General features: G+C 43.6%; 1 protein-coding gene and 1 long non-coding RNA gene across 2 annotated transcripts in view; one reads left to right on the top strand and one right to left on the bottom strand.

Annotated features, from left to right (window-relative positions):
* Nucleotides 1–1,917: 1,917 nt before the first annotated feature.
* Nucleotides 1,918–17,620, bottom strand: part of slc45a2 (solute carrier family 45 member 2) — a 28,965-nt gene continuing 13,262 nt past the window's right edge. The window contains exons 3-7 of the mRNA XM_085411329.1: nt 16,336–16,697; nt 14,925–15,068; nt 12,828–12,951; nt 12,146–12,351; nt 1,918–2,212 (exon numbers count right to left, since the gene is read on the bottom strand). Coding sequence (XP_085267455.1) covers nt 1,991–2,212; nt 12,146–12,351; nt 12,828–12,951; nt 14,925–15,068; nt 16,336–16,697 — 1,058 coding nt within the window. The 3' untranslated portion in view covers nt 1,918–1,990. The remainder of the gene's footprint in view (nt 2,213–12,145; nt 12,352–12,827; nt 12,952–14,924; nt 15,069–16,335; nt 16,698–17,620) is intronic.
* LOC146666232 (uncharacterized) lies at nt 2,933–5,008 on the top strand. Its single transcript, XR_014912755.1, has 4 exons — nt 2,933–3,022; nt 3,720–3,785; nt 4,130–4,285; nt 4,738–5,008. It is a non-coding gene; the product is annotated as an uncharacterized LOC146666232 (long non-coding RNA).

The raw sequence follows: 17,620 nt of genomic DNA, 5'->3' as shown, positions 1-17,620 counted from the left end.
AGAAATATTTTAAATGGTAAATGGCCTGTATTTATATAGCGCTTTACTAGTCCCTAAGGACCCCAAAGCGCTTTACATATCCAGTCATCCACCCATTCACACACACATTCACACACTGGTGATGGCAAGCCACATTGTAGCCACAGCCACCCTGGGGCGTACTGACAGAGGCGAGGCTGCCGGACACTGGCGCCACCGGGCCCTCTGACCACCACCAGTAGGCTACGGGTGAAGTGTCTTGCCCAAGGACACAACGACCGAGACTGTCCAAGCCGGGGCAGTCTCGGTCGTTGTGTTACCAATTACCTAAATGGGACATAGCTTTGGACAGTAAATCGAAAATATGTCAAAATTTGACATGATTTCTAATGATGCAGCTGCAAATTTAACACTCCTTGCAACCCGAATAGAATAAAAAAACAGCAGTCCATAAATGAATAGTTTGTCATGAAACTTGTTAACACTCTCTTTCTCAATTGTACAACACTGAAAGGGCTAAAGTCACCAGTTGTTCGGCTTAGCTGAACATGAACACTAGAAAAAAGGGATAAAGACAAGATCTCTAATTAAAATCAACTATGGTGAATTACAGGTATTTGTAGGTAGATTAAAATTAAATAGATGTTATTGGATAGTTTTACTGGGTAGTATTGTTTAGTATTGCTAACTGCAATTCATCTGTAAGTCCCAGATCTATTGTACGTCATTGGTGATTGATCAACTAACATGTTTTCAGGCACAAATTATTGTAATTTATGTGTGCTGATAATATAAAGCCTTGCTTGCTAATGTCTTAACCTTTTGCTGCCATGTCTTTGCTAGCGTATGCTAACTTCCAGGAGAGAGGCTCCAAGATCCGTCATTGCCGTAAAAACTCCTAGTGATAGTATTTACAACCATGTCGTGCATCAGTTTGCAGGATCCTCTGCTCTTATTGGCAATGCTTTATACTGTTGATCAGTACACCCACAAAACTCCTATACAGGAAGTTGATTTTGGCTCTCTGAAAAAAAAAAGTCTTAATCTATGAGTCTTACCTTGTAGATAATACAGGGTTCTGGAGCTGATGTGGGCGAGCCTGACTTGACATCCAGGTGTCTTACCCTTTGTCCAAAAAGCTCTAATTGGTTGTTCTAGCCTTTAATATCTTCCATTGGGACCAATTGTACAAGCCTGTAAAACCAACCCACACTAACAAGTGCCACGATCTAGGAGACGCGAGCTGCATTAACAGGTGTGACTGATAAAATTTGACCTGCAAGGCTACTCTGGCTTTTTTGTAATACTGAATGAAATGAAATGAAATGAATGATATTATGGCTCAGACGTGGCAGAGCAGAGATGAGTGAAGTTATAGCATACAAAGAGCTGAAGCAGAGTTTTAAAAGTAATGAAGTCATCCACTGCAACCACTGTCTATACTTCTGCTGTGCTGTTGATTTTTTCGATCTTATTGATCTGTTCCTGTCCAATTCCTTCACTATTGGTCCCTTCACTATTCCGGGCCATTTGTCAACCAGTCATGCCGGCGCACAGATCATTCAGCAATGTGGATTTCAGTGAAAACCCCTCTTGGTTTGGTGTCTTCATGTCATGAACCCTTTGCAGATGGGTGGTGAAATGTCTCCAAGAAGCTAAAAGAGATCCAGATGCCTGCAAGCACTTTAGACTACTGCTGTGAAACTTTGTTGCTTAATGAACTAACAGTATCAATAGCTACATGAAATTGTTTATGTGCATTGTAATGTGGCAAATATCTGGCCTGCAGCACCACGAGACAAGAGCTGAAGAAGATATCAGTTGCTGTTTTAGCCAAAAAAGACCATTTTTAGGATCTATCAGACCAGAGAAACCTAAAAAAAATTGTCATAATTAGCAGCTAATTGGCCACTGAGGTAAGATTAAAAATTGCAGACGTTATGATGATATAATTAGCAATCATTGTTTATTTAAAACAATATCATTAAAATTTGTATTTGAGCAGAATCATTCATTCCACATATCTGATGAAGAGGACAATGAAGATGCAGCCGAGCAGAGACATGGTCGAAGCCGAGAGGACCACCACGATCACACTTCCTGCCGCGTTGACCAGAGCACCGAGCCCCACGCCCACGATGATCTGAGCCAACTGGACCATGCAAGTGAGGGCGGCACAGTCCATTCCCGAACCTCGAGGACTTTTATTGCTTCCGTGCAGCTTCAGTTGTTGCTGGAAGCACAGGAGGTTGTAGGTTTATTAGAGAAGAGGAGGATGGCGGGGAGGGGAAAACAAGAGAGCAATATATGGAAACATCAATTTCAGTTTAATCAGAGAGGCTGTGGCAAAAAACACAAACAAACAGCTGGATAAACAGACGGCTCTGAGAATATGAAGAAACAGCTTCTTAAAAAGATAGATTCTTTTCAGCCTCGCTTCAGTTGTTGCAAGTTGAATTCCATCAAACTCTCACCTGATTTAGTTCAATCAGGTATTGATTGACCGTGACAGAAAAAAATAAACAATTGATTTTTGAGGCAACCACTTATGAATGACATTGCAGTTTATCAGAATCAGAATACTTTATTGATCCCTGGGGGAAATTATTTTTTGTTACAGTGCTCCATTATAAACCAATGTTTTATAGATGAACTATATAAACTTTTTTGAGAATGTTGCAGCAATACTACACTCAAAAAAATGAATGAGGTGGATTGTTCAGTGTATATTAATTATTTATTTTCATTTTACTTAAAATATATGTTTTTGTTAAGTTAACATATGTTTTTCTAATCAAGTCTACGTAATTGTGTCTATTATTCAACGTACATAATACTAATGTGTTACTTGATCGCATAACATTTAAGTTGTCAATTAGGATCGATATACCTTGTATATCCACAAGGTGGCAGTAATGCAAAAACAGTTGTAATGAAACCGCGCAGAACAAGAAGGTTTCACGGCTTGTGCCTGCTCATGCACAAGACTTCAAATTTAACTGAAAAAGGCTGTTTTGGCGCCAAGCTGCTGTTTCTTTGAGAGGTAAGACCACTTTTTTCTTTGACTATGTTGTGTAGTATCTATATGTCCAGCATGGTTATATTTTGCGTTTGTCTTACAAGACATGTTATATCGTTTGCGTGTGCTTGTTTTACATTAGTTTTACTGGGTCCTGGACATGCTTATTTTGTGGACTGTGTAAGAAACATTTTTATTGTTTTTTGTTTTATTAAGGGATTAGCTACAGGGGTTCATGGGGTTATTCTTTCAAGGGGTTATTTTTCCATTTGCTTTCTTGGGATTCCTTTTCTGTAATCCGAGAGTCGGAAATATCGAATAGGATAGCAAGGATAGCATAAAGTGACATTTAAAATCCAAAAAGTCAAGGGCGAAAGCCACTGTGACACCATTGTTCTGCTCTATCAGTAATCTGTATTATGTAAAAATGGTCTGTAAATACAGCATGTTTCCTAGCGGAGTTATACATATCAATGTAGTTATAAATTACAGTTTGTGAAAGTACACACTTACTTTTTTTAATAAAATTATTCAAGACATATGAGTGGACAGACAATGGAGGTCGACAGACCTGGTGATAATTGCTTCTATAGAAAGTTAGCACATGGCAGTGTCAATCTCTTGCTTTTCTTCTGAGTAGTATTTTATTTAGTTGTAATTCAAACAATAATTTGCTTCTTGAAATTAAGGAATTAATTTTTTTTTTCTTTATAAATCTCAGATCCTGCCTTTACCTGCTCCCTCCTATACTGATGTGGTGTATGTGGTATTGCTGAGCTTGTATGTGGTATGTGAACTGTTATACTTTTAAAAACAAAACTGTTTTATAAGTTAAGTTTTCTTTTGTGACCCATCCCATGCCCCTGTTATTTCTTCTCCACATCTGAACCATGGTTGCAGTTCAAGGGCCTGAGGCATGAAATTCTTTTCAGATCAGCTGTGATCAATATTTTTTGGAACTTGATAAATAACAATAAAAGCTGTAATGGCTCCATTAGCATTTTGTGTAAATGTTTGTGTTAAAATTATAGCTTTAATGAGGTCTTACTACATTAGTTTTAGTTTGTATATGTGTACATATAGTATGTATATTTACAGTACAGTATGTTGTGTTTGTTGACATATTTTCAGGTGGAAGCAGAATATGTGAGGATTACTACTGCTGCACATGTTCCAAGGCTTTTTACACAACTTGACCAATACACTGACCAGCTCATAAAAGTCTTCAAGAAAAAAGGAGGCGTTGCAGGGAAGAAAATTAGACAAACTTTGGCCCCAGCCACACAGGTGCGTTATTCTGTTGGTAGCAAAATATTATGGCTAATAAGATCATTTTCAAATTTAAACAGCTAGTGTATGGTAGCTGCACAGTGCACTTACATTTATATTAAGCAAGACAAAGTTTGGTACTCAAAACGTTGGAAAATTTAAATTACCTAAACATATGTAAAATCTGATCCCTTGATTTAGGTTAAACCAGAAGTGAATGTTTTTATGTTATGTTTTGAATGCAAAAAAGATGATGTATTAGTTTGTCTTTACCTCCATTATGGACATATATAATGTGGTGGAAACCCTGCCCAACAGGTTAACTATTCATGTCCATGTGATGATTAGTTGGTCTTGTGTACATGTCTATCTGTGCAGTGGATATGTCATTCATTTTGCGTATAATGTGAGTTTCTGTCATCCTAAAGTATATCTGTTTTCTCTTCCTGTATCTCTGCCACTCTCTACAGAAGGAAACCATTGAAAAGGGGAGGGAGTGTGTCCTCAGGGCACTACCTTTTTACCTGAATGAAGACCCAAGCATCCTCTTCAAAGAATAATTGGTTGGTAATTTTAGTTTAGTTTTTTATCTGTATTAAACCAAATTTTGAATAACTAATGTTGTTGCATGTTGTAATGTTGTTGTTGTTGTAATTTGCATGGAACCTGTTTAAATGTTTTGGGAAATCTTCTTGTATACCCAAACTATTTATATTTATCGTTGAATCTGTAGTCTAAAATAGTGGCACACTGGGGTGCATGTTCCTAATAGGAGGCAACTGCACCCTGTAAACAACCTCCCCCACTCGCTCTAGGACGCTGCAAGGCCCCACCCAGCTGCTATCCAGTTTAGGACACCGTCCCTTCTTCCTCTTTGGGCTGTAGACCCACACCAGCTCCCCAGCACGGAAGTGCCTCCCTTTAGTGGTGATGTCGTAATTCCTCTTTTGGCGCAGGCCTGCCTTCGCCAGCTGCTCTCGGGCGTAGGAATGTGCAGAATCCAGCCGGTCCTGCAGCTTCCTTGCGTAGTCCCGGCCCGGTGGTGCCTCTGGCGCGTCCGGGGGTTTCCCAAAAGCCAACTCTGCAGGAGTTCTCAGCTCTCTCCCTAACATGAGCAGGGCAGGCGTACATTGGGTGGAGTCCTGCACTGCCGACCTGTAGGCCATGAGGGTAAGGGGAAGATGGTAATCCCAGTCCCGTTGGTGTTCTGAGGTAAGGATGGCTAGCTGCTGGGCCAGCGTCCTGTTAAACCTTTCCACCAGCCCATCGCTTTGGGGGTGAAGTGGGGTGGTGCGGGTTTTCTTAGTCCCAAGGCGTTCACACATGGCAGCAAATACCTTGGACTCAAAGTTACGCCCCTGGTCACTGTGGAGGGTCTCTGCTGTTCCAAAGCGGCTGAACATCCCCTCCACTAATACATCAGCGACCGTCTCAGCCTCCTGATCTGGGATGGCGTATGCTTCCGGCCACTTGGTAAAATAGTCCATGGCCACAAGAACATAGCGGTTTCCTCTGTCTGTGCGAGGAAATGGGCCCATGACGTCCACAGCTACTCGCTCCATTGGGGCTCCTGCTGGTTGCTGCTGAAGCTGAGCCCGGGACTGGTCTTGTGGCCCTTTGTGTGAGGAACATGCATCACAGCTGCGGCAAAAGTCCTCCACATCCCTCCGCTGTTGACCCCAGTAATAGCCCTGGCGGAGGCGGCGAAGAGTCTTGGAGACCCCAAAGTGGCCAGAGCCAGTGCTCCCATGGCAGGCTCCCAGCACAGCTGACCTCAGCGACCTTGGCACCACAACCTGCCACCTCTCCTCCCCCGTGGCAGGATCCTTCCAGGCACGCTCCAACACCCCCTCCTTCAGCCTGAGAGCTGCAAACTTGGCCCACAGCCCCCTGGTACAGATGGAAAACCCAGTGACCTCATCCCAAAGGGGTTGCTCCCCCTTCTCCAGCCACTGCAGGACCGGCAGCAGGTCTGTGTCTTGTTCCTGCCGTGCCCTCCACTCCGCTGCATCCACCACCAGAAGAACCCTGCAGGCGAGCTGTGCTGCTCCGTCTATTGTCGTGAGTTCCCGCTCTATTTCCTCTCGCTTCTCACAGTAACGGCAGCCAGCTGCAGCACATGGGCGGCGAGAGAGGGCGTCTGCGTTAGAATGGTGCGTCCCTGCTCTGTGCTCCACGGTGAAATTGAAGGCTTGGAGCTCCTCCAGCCAGCGAGCCACCTGTCCCTCTGGCTCCCTGAAAGACATCAGCCACTGAAGGGCAGCATGATCAGTTCTGACAACAAATGCTGTGCCGCACAGGTAGTATTTAAAGTGTCTCACCCCCGCCACCACAGCCAACAGCTCTCGTCGTGTGACACAGTAACGCCGCTCGCTCCTGTTCAGGACCCGGCTGAAGTACGCCACCACCTTCTCCCCTTCCGGTCCAACCTGCGACAACACCGCTCCCAGCCCCACATTACTTGCGTCAGTGTCCAGGACAAAAGGCAGGGCGGGGTCAGGGGGGGCAAGGACTGGGGACTCTGTCAGCAATCTGCGGAGGGTGTCGAACGCCTGCTGACAGTCCTGGGTCCAGATGAAGTCACGGTCCTTCTGCAGCAGGTGGAAGAGTGGTGCGGCTATGGAGGAAAAGCCCTTCACAAACCTCCTGTAATAAGATGCCAGTCCTAGGAAGCTTTTGAGCTGTTTCTGGTCTGCTGGTGTGGGCCACTCGGTAATGGTGTGAATTTTTTCCTCCAAAGTGCTGATGCCCTCACGACCCAGCTTGTGGCCCAGAAACTCCACCTCCCTCCTCATGAAGTGGCACTTGTCGGGATGCAGCTTCAGGCCTGCAGCCGCCACCCTCTCCAACACTTGTCTCAGGGCATCCAGGGCAGCATCAAAGGAGCTCCCGTGCACTAGAAGATCATCCAGGTAAACCAGACACCGTTGCCGTGGGACGCCAGCCAGCACACTGTCCATGAGCCTCTCGAAGGTCGCAGGAGCGTTGCAAAGGCCAAAACTCAGGACTTTGAACTGCCATAGTCCCCTGTTAGTGCAGAAGGCTGTCTTCGGTCTGGATTCCGGGGACAGTGGCACCTGCCAGTAGCCACTCCGCAGGTCCAGGGTGGAGAACCAGGAGGACCCGGCTACTAAGTCGAGGGACTCATCAATCCTGGGAAGGGGGTAAGAGTCTTTCTTCGTCACTTTGTTGAGTGGTCTGTAGTCCACACAGAAACGCATCCTAGGACTTTTTTTCTTAGGCACCATCACCACCGCGGAGGCCCACGGGCTATCAGATGGTTCTATGATGCCCGCCTTCATCATTTCACACAGCTCCCTGTCTGCAGCCTCCTGATGAGCCAGGGGCAGGCGGCGGGGGCGCACTTTAATAGGCTGGGCATCCCCGGTCTCAATGACGTGCTCTACCAAGTGTGTCAAGCCAACATCACTTTCTTTCAGGGCAAAAATGTCACTAAACTCTTTTAGTACCTGCCATAGACTCTCTTGCTGCTGTGGAGTCAGCCCCTCACAGTTCTTTGACCAGATACTCCTCACTGCTGAGAGCCTCTCCTCCTCCTCCTTCTCCGCTCGCTGTTCTGCTGGCGGGTCTGCAGGGGTCTCTGCGGTGGAGGTGGACGCCGCGGCAGATGCTGTGCAGACCGGGGGAGGAATAAGCGGCACCTTCTTCCCATCAGAGAGTACGAGGAGGCCTTTGCCTAAGTCCAGTACACCACCAATGGCTCGTAAAAAATCCAGCCCAAGGATGCAGGCGTCCTGCACGTCAGCCACCCAGGCAGCATAACACACACGGAGGTCCCCCACCTTGAACTGGAACACTCCCTTCCCTCTCATTGGGGCCAGATCACCGGTCACAGTCTTAAGTTGCATGTTAGTCGGTTGTACAGCAGCTCCGGTTGGGACAATATCGGGTCGGACCAGCGTTGCATTGGATCCCGTGTCCAGCAGGGCCGTACAGGACACCCCCGCAATCGTCACTGGAACATGGCAAAAGCCGCCAACCTGGGTCCAGCCCACAGTGATGGCCGCACCGGGTGGAGGTGGCGGTGGTGTAGGGATGTCGTTCTCCCAGGCCCGTGTACTCCCGCCTACACGGGCCCGTGGGCGTTTCCCTGAACCGCTGCAAGCTTGGGGCACTGCCTGATGAGGTGTCCGACTTGTCCACATCCCCAGCAGCTCTGAGGTCGGCGGTGTGGGCCAGCCCGAGGGGAAGGCGACTGCAGCGAAGCTGTCTGCACCAAACTGCACAGGCCCGCTGGCGTCTCCATCTGTTCCACAGGTGCTGACACAGCCCTCACCACGTGTGCGTCGTCAGCGCCCCCAGAGGATCCTGCAAGCATCTCCCTCTCCAACGCTAGCTCCAGGGCTGCACTGAGTGTGGCCGGCCGAGCAAGCTGAGTTTGCATGCGGAGCTCTTTAGGGCTCAGGGCCTGCAGGAACTGGTCCCGAGCTAACTCCGCCTGCACTGATGGTGGCATGCTGTCATACGCCCTCCGGCAAAGGCACTCGACTTCATGGGCCAAAATGCGGAGGGGCTCACCTGGCAATCTGCGTCTGTTGTGGAACTCCGACCTCAGCAGCACTGGTTGGTTATACTGCCCGAAGCGCCTCTGAAGTGCTCCGACCAGAGCATTATAATCTCCCCTCTGCTCCTCGGTCAGCAGCAGCAGGCATGCAGCTGCATCCTCACACAGGCACAAAGCCAATTGGAGAGCTTTATGTTCCTCAGACCAGCCAGCTGCAACAGCTAACAGCTCGAACTGTGCGATAAACACTTCCCATGGCGTCTTGCCGCTGAACTTAGGCGTTTTTATATTCGCTGCAGCTTGCTGGGCGCCGCCATGTTTGTTTACATCACGTGACGGCGCGCCAAGCGAGGTCGACTCCTTCCCGCCGGAATCGCGGCCGCTGTGCGAACAGTTCCCGAGCCTAGTCAAACCTGGAGAAAATCCAGCCTCGGCAGACAGCCGCAGCGAGCGCGGACGAACCTCCCTCTCCTCCGTCTCCTTCTTAATCCTGCCCGGCAACATCCTCGTCTCGTAACGGCAAGCGTCGCCGGCAACAGGGTCTCGGGCGTTCTGGGGTTCTTTTTTCTTTCTTCACTTCTGACACCAATGTAACGTTCACAAGAACCAGACGGTTGGGGTCTCAGTTTGTCCGTTTATTCGGCACATAAGCCAGCGGGTTGTTAACTCAGGGGGAAGCGCTCTCGAACTACACCTCTCTTCAGCCTGGCACCCACACAGAACAACCAGGTCCCCCCACCCCTTCCTGTACACCACCCTCACTACTTCCTGCAGCCCAACCAAACATGAATCTTAAAGGAACAACAACAGTGTGCAGAGAAAACCAACATGTCACTGTCCAGTAACACTTAACCATCGTTACAGTATGTACAAAACAGGATTTTCCCCTGATTTTAGCTTGTGCGGCTAATATTCAGGTGCGCTTTGTAGTCCGGGAAATACGGTTATTTTTTTGGTATTTAAATGCATAAATGTAACTTACATAAGTGGCAAAATCTTGCCAAAAATCTTGTTCTGCAGAACAGCCTCTAACAATGATGTAACACTGAATGATGCAATTTCAAATTCACAATAAAATATGAATGCCTGTGTACTTGACTGACAGATGATTGCTACTGTTTGATATATTTAAACCAATTAATTCCCCATTTAACAGGTATAAAAGGTGCATTACAACAATTTAACACAAAAACGTCAGTTCAGTCGTTCGTTCTATTGATGAATAAATAATGACATATATTTATGGTTTTGGAGAGCCTCGTGAATATCTCTGGTTTCCATTAGGACTTTAAATACTTCTACAGAAAACCGCCAGAAGGAGTAGAGTCAGTTGTGTTATGGGATTAATAGTTAGGATAGTTTTTTCGGGGGCTTTAAAGTGCCTCATTCTTGATCTGTCTTTTGTAAATACTTGAACTTTAAAGGAGTAAAATATGGGACTGTGCACAAGTCTTAAGCCACACCTCACTTCTTTATATGTTGCTTCCAAGGAGCCAGATTTTCCTGGAATAGTTCTTTAGACTTTCTGAAGATCTTTCAGAGTTTGTCTGTGCATGCTGGCTACCTTTTCACTCATTTTCAGTCCACATTTTTAGAAGATTGACTGACCTTGTTTAAGAATACAAAGAGACCTAACTCAAGAGATGAACCAGCGTCGTGTCTACACATATCAGACAAAAAAAGAACCAGTTTTTAACTTGTTACTTTAAACACTTTGTTACCAGCAGCCTGATGAAAAAACTTTGGATTGTTTTCCTCATTTCCTTAGTTGAATCTATGAAAAATGCCAAAGATAACACAGATACACAACATCCAAAGACTCAGAATATCTCACCATGGCGTGCAGTTTGTGCTTAAGAAAACTATACACCAAGTTGAGGACAAAAGTTGCAGGCCTAAAGGAAAAATAAAAAAAATCTGCAGCAGATGTACAGTATCTGAAAGTCATGTCCTTAAGAAATAAAAAAAAAAAAAAAGAAACCAGCAGAGACCTGACATACCTGACAGATTTAGCAGCCTCAATGCAAATGTTCTCAGTCGAAGGTTAGCAGGAAGGGAAAAGGAGAAAAGGCAGAGGAATACCAAATTATAAAAACTGGAAAATCAGTGGCAGCAGGTCTTATGCAGTGATGGATCCATATTTGAAAATTTTGGTTCAAATCAGAATGTAAAGAGGAGGTCAGGAGGCATGGTCAACAGTGACTGGTACAGCCATCTGTAACAACACAGCGGAGGCTCTGTGATAGGTTGCATTTCTGCATGAGGTGTCTGGGTTCTTATCAAAATGAATGGAATTATTAATACAGAAAAGTACCCTCAGATTTTAATCCTCCATGGAATACCATCTGAAAAGTTGCTTATTTGCAGAGGCTTCATTTTCCAGCATCAAAATGATCCCAAAGACATTGCCAGTGCAGGGTAGAAAAATCGGATAGAAAAACACAAAATAAAATCAGCCACCAAGGACCCCCCTAAAGCCAAGACCTCAACATAAATGAAGCAGTGTGGGATCATCTCAACAGACCATGGAATAAAGGGCAGCCAACATCCAAAGAAGGGCTTTGAATGTCCTTCAAGGCGCCTGGAGAACTTGCCTGAAGACTAAGAAATGACAAGAAAGCCGCCTGAGAGAGCTCAGGCCCTATTGAAGCACCAAAGTGGTCGTACGAAACATTGACTTTCAAACGAATTAGAATCAGACACACTCTGTTTTTGCCTTACATACCGTGTTCCCATGTATATTGACATATTTTTGCACATTTTCTGACGAAAATATAAAGATTGAGGTGTGGCTTAAGATTTTGCACATCACTGCAATGCTTTATCTTAGTCTCCAATTTTGATCGGAAAGCATGATTAAAGGAAGTAGCTACGCTAAATGTTCCAGTCGTTATGTACCCTTTTAAATCGAAGTTTTCATTCACATCATTCAGAAATGTTCGATCATCTTAATTCTTACAGTATGCTTCTTAAAAAACACCAGAAATAATCATTTCTTTTTATGTTTTTACTGTAATCTGCAAATTATTTTCTTGATTGATTGCTTGTCAATCAATTTGTTCCTGTTACAGTTTCACATAAGGACACATTAGGGCTACATTTGATTCATTCCCAAAACCAAAAGTTATACTAGGAAAAAGATAATTATTTTGGAGTATGGGGTTATTATTTATCTGCAAACTGACAACAAAACATGTTTTACACTGTGGAAAAAACGGAAAATCAATACTATAGTTATGCAGTATCGTGTACAATATACAAATGTGCTCATTTAAGAACCATGTGATCCTTTTAAACTGAGGAAACCTGAACAATTCCTTAGCTAGTGAGTGTTTCTACTGCCAGTTTATTACCTCCTCCTCACGTTGATACTCTGCTATCAGGTTGAATGGGATGGTGTAGAGTGTGCTCGACATGACACCAAACACACTGCAGAGGACGAGCGTTGCTATGATGTTGGGGAAAAGGCCAATCAGGCTGGTGCCCAATCCAAACACAAGGTAGCCCATAAAATATAATCCCTTCAGCCCGATGTATGAGAGGAGGAAGCGCTGCACATCTGAAAACACACAGACATGTACGTCACGGAAAGTTAAAATTACTGGTGGATCAACAAACCCGCATGAGGCGTGTGGAGTCAGGGTAGATAATTATGTGAACATTAGATTAGCGTACATTAGATGTACCAAAACCGTCTGTACATATAATTGGACATTTCCTAGAAGCCAAGACTCCTTCTCAACAGCAAAAGACTAAAAAAGCTGAGTTCATGCCAAGCCTTCATTATTTGGCTGAGCTTTACCCTGTATGTAGCACAACAGTTCTCTCAGGTTCACATGTGCTGTTTAACAGGGGATGTTTGAAGCATACATGTGGACTTACGTGTTCAGAATAACGCAGGTCAGGATGCCTTGGCAAAAGCATGCTAAGGGAGTTCCCTGCAATCCCAAAGCAAAAGCAGTAATTTCCCTTTGTTATCCATTTCCACCTGCCACTCTCTCACATAGCTTCCCCTCACACATTACTGCCACTTACATGAGTAGAGAGCAGAGGACACTGCATTAATGCACAATCCCCAGCAGCCAACTTCTACTCCCCTCTCATATGTGGCATAGGCGGTAGAGTTGTGATCGGCGTACGGATTCCCCTTATACACAATCTGAAACGAGAGGAGGGTCATTTAAAAAGGAAGGATTTGTATATCAGATACTGGCCAACTTCTTGTTAAAATCAGGCTTTTATTTTTTATTTTCCTTATGAACAAAACATCTGTAGCCCTGTTGCAGAACAGGGAGCCTGACTATGCATTTCTCATTGCAGATAAGAAATAAGCCTGCAATTTTAGATAAGTTGGTGCATCTGTGCTTAATGAAGCGAGGCAGAGTCATGGTGTGAAGAGCATCCTTTGATCAGCATTCACACTGTGACACTGAAAGCATTCATCATAATGGCACATGTCAACAGAGGATTGCACACAACAATAACAACACGCCGCACCTCCCTTCACCCTCCATCTGCCCCCACACAAGCAGGCAGCTTAATGGAGCTTGAACGCAGATACATGTTGCAGTATGTTGCTTTTCCTCTCTAATGTTGTTGCTTTGAATTGCTTTGAACCTTACCTCATTTGAACGTAAGTCATTTTAAGGGATATCACATAAGTCTGATATGATTTTTGTTAATTGTTTCTGCCAAAGACTAAATTGCCATATTCAAACAAAGCAAACAAACTAACTGAGTAAATTAGATAATTATATGTTATTTGTTTTTGTTTTGTTTGCTTGGATTATTGAGACGGTTTCCACATGCAAGGATTTTCTGTTTTTATTTGGAAAAATTATCGCTGTTCATATGAAAATTCAAAAAAATCACCGTCAAGAACACACCAAGGCCATTGAACAGGTGGTGATTAAACCCTGACTCCTAGATCTGATGGCCAATCAGAAGCTCACAAGCACTAATGCTGCTCACAGTCTGACATCACAAAAATCATTGCTAATGACTACGTTGTTAGCCAATGAGTGTGAAGGAAGGAGTCTTCCAAAAGCCAATGGTCACCTATAGACAGACCACTAGCTGTAACAGACTGGAATAAAAGCAGCACCTTTATATTTTACTTGACACATTTAGATCACAACACACACACACACACACACACACACACACACACACACACACACACACACACACACACAAATTGTAAAACAATTGATAAAATAGAGAAAATAACCTTATATTGGGGAAAAAAACCCCTCTATTGTTCAGATATTGTGCATATCTGTTTAAAAATTGACACTTGGATATGCAAAAAATAACAGTAGTTCTTTATAACACCACTTGAGTTTATCCACCAACAGGTACTCTGCAATTTCCTGTCGGGAAGACGTGTTCAGAACACCACGAACAACAAATGGTGTGTAATATCGTGAATAAATAAGTATTAATGTAAGGGGAATCTTTTTTAGGTTTCCTGTATCTAAAAGAAGAAAACAGCAATATATCAAAATATTTGATTTTTAATTCATCAAATATTGCATGTTGGCTGGGGTCTATTCATGACCTTTTTAAAAAATGATTTTCTTAACTTGCTTAAATTGCTTGTTGGTATGTAAATTGATTAAAGTAATGCATCATTAAGGGCTTTGAGATTGGTAGACCTTAGAAATCAGCTCAGTTAATTTGAGAAATTGAACTGGATCCATTTTTGTTAGTGCCTTTTGTAGCATTTTTAGTGCAAATATAACACTTGCAGTGTGGTTAATTGGACTAATATCCAGCTGAAGACATCTGCTCTGAAGTTTTATTGGTACAGTTTATAGTTGCAGCTGTCTAGCAACAGCTGGCATTTTAGCAGTCCTCATTCAAAAACATTGTGGTGAGTTGGCTGTAATTCTAAACTCAAGGCTTTAGAAAAATAAACACTTTTTTCTCATCTATTCCACCAGACAAAGGCCTTGGCGAGAAACACAATCTGACAGCAACATGTGAAAGAAAGGACGCAGCGATGATAAATATCAAGTAGAATTGTAACCTTTATGAGGTCGCAAATGGCCCAGCTTTCTAAATAAGATTATTGATTGGTTACTATTTGAAATTCTAAAAAGCTCACTGGAGACACATGCAAATCAATACCTGTCCCATGAAATCGGTAAAGAAAAGCATATTGCAGAGGAACGCTGTCCATCCCAGCAGGTGGCTGACACACAGGCAGCGGTAGTGACTTGGCATATTGACAATAGCTTTTATCAGCAACCTGAACGTCATCTTCTTCTGGTCCTGCAAATACACAAAAACATCACAGACATCAGTGCCAGCAGCTAAAAAACTGACAGGAGGAAAAAAAACCCTCTCAGAGTGCTCATTAGTCTGCTGGTATTTCACGGCTAGTGGTGTTTTTAGCCCATGAGTGACAACACTTCAAAAGACTCTACAATTAAAAAAACATGCATGCCCCATAAAAGGCTGTAATTAGATTGAATGAAGGGATTCAGCATAAAGGACTACTACTAAGGAGTTGGCTTTAGGATTAAGGATAGGAGATGATTAAAGCAAAAGGAAGACTTGAAAAAGAAAAAAACAACTACGCTCTTTGGAACAATCATCCCTTATTAATTTTCTAGTGTAGCAGATATATACAGAGCAATTCTTTTAGCATCTTTTTTCTTAAACCTTTCTAATATAACAGGCAAAAAACAAACAAATGTGAAGCATCAATGGAAAGCTGAATCTACAAAAGAAGGAGGAAGAATATTCAGGCAAAAAGTCGACATCATAGAGATAATTCATCAAACACTTAAATGAAAACTGTAAAGGTGATTTTGAGGAAGGTGATCACATCAATCCCTCTGAAATGTAAAAGACTGAGATCACATCAGTCAAATATATAAGTCTAGTAAATCTTTGGAAAGTTTGGATATACTTTTAATGCAGGAACTTATAAAGTTGGAAGTTGTATTGTCTGCACTGAAGCAGTTGTTGAGATGACACTCGGGCAGATGTGTTCTATTGGTCTTTCCTGAACACTCCGCTGACCCCAGCCTCACTCTGTACTTATAGGGGTTCTTGAAAGGCATTCCTGCATCTCAGCGGCCTTTGGGATACTCTGTGGAACCCTCTTAGATCCTGCTGGGATAGCATAGTTTTTCAGGATTTATACAAACTTGGAGAGTTCATGCCAGCTGCATGGCTGGTGTCAATAAAGCAAAAGGGGGGGGGGGGGGCAAATCAAGTACTAAGATATTCTGCAAAGCATTCAGCAAAGCAGGAGTAGTAAGATGAACTGGCAGGTGTATCAATAGTCTTGAAACTCCCTGAATACTGCATCTCACATCATTTACTACTGTAGAGAAAGTATTCAAACTCCTATAAGACTCAGTGTGTTATTTCCATAGTTGCCTCTGCCAAGCGTACCCTGACTAACCATTTGAATCTCAATATAGTCTGTGGCAACTTCAAGGTTTGACTAGTTTTATTGGCTCTCTGTATTGTGTAATTCACTTAATGCACTAAACTCTCTGAAAGACTTTTTATGCATGTTACATACCTCTTTGTTTGGCTGTTTGACACTTGAGGTCACTGAATTGGCTTCTCCCAGGGCTGAGAAAGATCTGGGCCTGAGATCTGTGACAGATGCAGAGACTACAGCAGAGACAGGCTCCTTAAGTGCTCCATAACTATTGCTATGAGAGCTCAGCAGGCGAAGAGGGCTGGATGGTGAATCAGATGGAGATGGTGCCTTGCCCAGAGGTTGCTCTGGAATACTGAAGAGGTGCACAGTGAGGAAGATGCCCCAGGTCAGCGCTGAGAAGAAATAGATGACCTGGTACTCGGATCCAAAGAGACGGCCCAACGCGGAGTGACCCCAGTCCATAGCTCCCACCAGGTAACCACATGCTCCGCCCAGGCCTGGTGCACACAGAATGAAAGATTAAAACAATGCGTAGATCCAAGAATTGTTCTAGAAGCATGGCTGAGAGCAGTGAGAGGTAAAGGGGAGGAATCAAATGCACTTGTTCTCTATTAGTTATATACATGGTGACTAGAGCGGTGACTGATGAAATAACTACTATTTTCAACTGCTTGGGGACAGCATCAAGAGTTGGGAAACCTCCTTTTGAACTGATATGGCGAAGTAGCTAGAAAACAGTTATTTGCACTGACATTTATTGTGTGTTGTGTTAAGACCAACTAAAGAATGCAAATCAAACATCTCCTTGATTCTAAGCTCTGTTTTTAGTCTCTATCGGGCTTTCTGTAGTTGCTTAAAGCTGTAATAATGTGGATAAATGACTCCATGACACCTTTGACAGTAACCAAAGCAGTTAAGGTGTAAACCAACTAGCTTAACTCAACTAGCTGTAACTAGTTTATCTCCTCTGATAAACCTATTTCACATTATTATCTAGTGCCTTTTGTTATGTAGGCAGTGGAGCCCATCTTTTTTAACCTCTGACATCCAGGGCCTACTGTTCTGGTAATGTCATCATACCAAGATCTAAAAATCTCTATCTGATCTTTTATCCAGGCTAAAAACATCAGAAAAAGTGGGCTTCTGCTTATTATTAAACCAGTTTATCCAAATTCAAATCAAGAGCATCCAGAAGAAGATTCATCCCAAAATCTTCCATCAGGTAATTCTTAAATCTGTATGTCATCAGGACTAGACTGGTTAAATTTGACCTCTATGGAAAGGGTGCAAAGAAAAAGAAAACATTTGGTGAACATGTCATTGAACATACAATTATGTGACTCAATGCCTTGACATTTCCTTTATAATGGTAGAAATGTTCTGGTTTGTTGTTGCTTCAGTGCCTGAGGGGCTGCTGTGT

The sequence above is a fragment of the Rhamphochromis longiceps genome, linkage group LG7, assembly GCF_057381845.1.
Source record: "Rhamphochromis longiceps isolate RC_006_pf linkage group LG7, R_longiceps_female_GT1.1, whole genome shotgun sequence".
Lineage (NCBI taxonomy): Eukaryota > Metazoa > Chordata > Actinopteri > Cichliformes > Cichlidae > Rhamphochromis > Rhamphochromis longiceps.
This window is presented reverse-complemented; position numbering and strand designations above follow the sequence as displayed.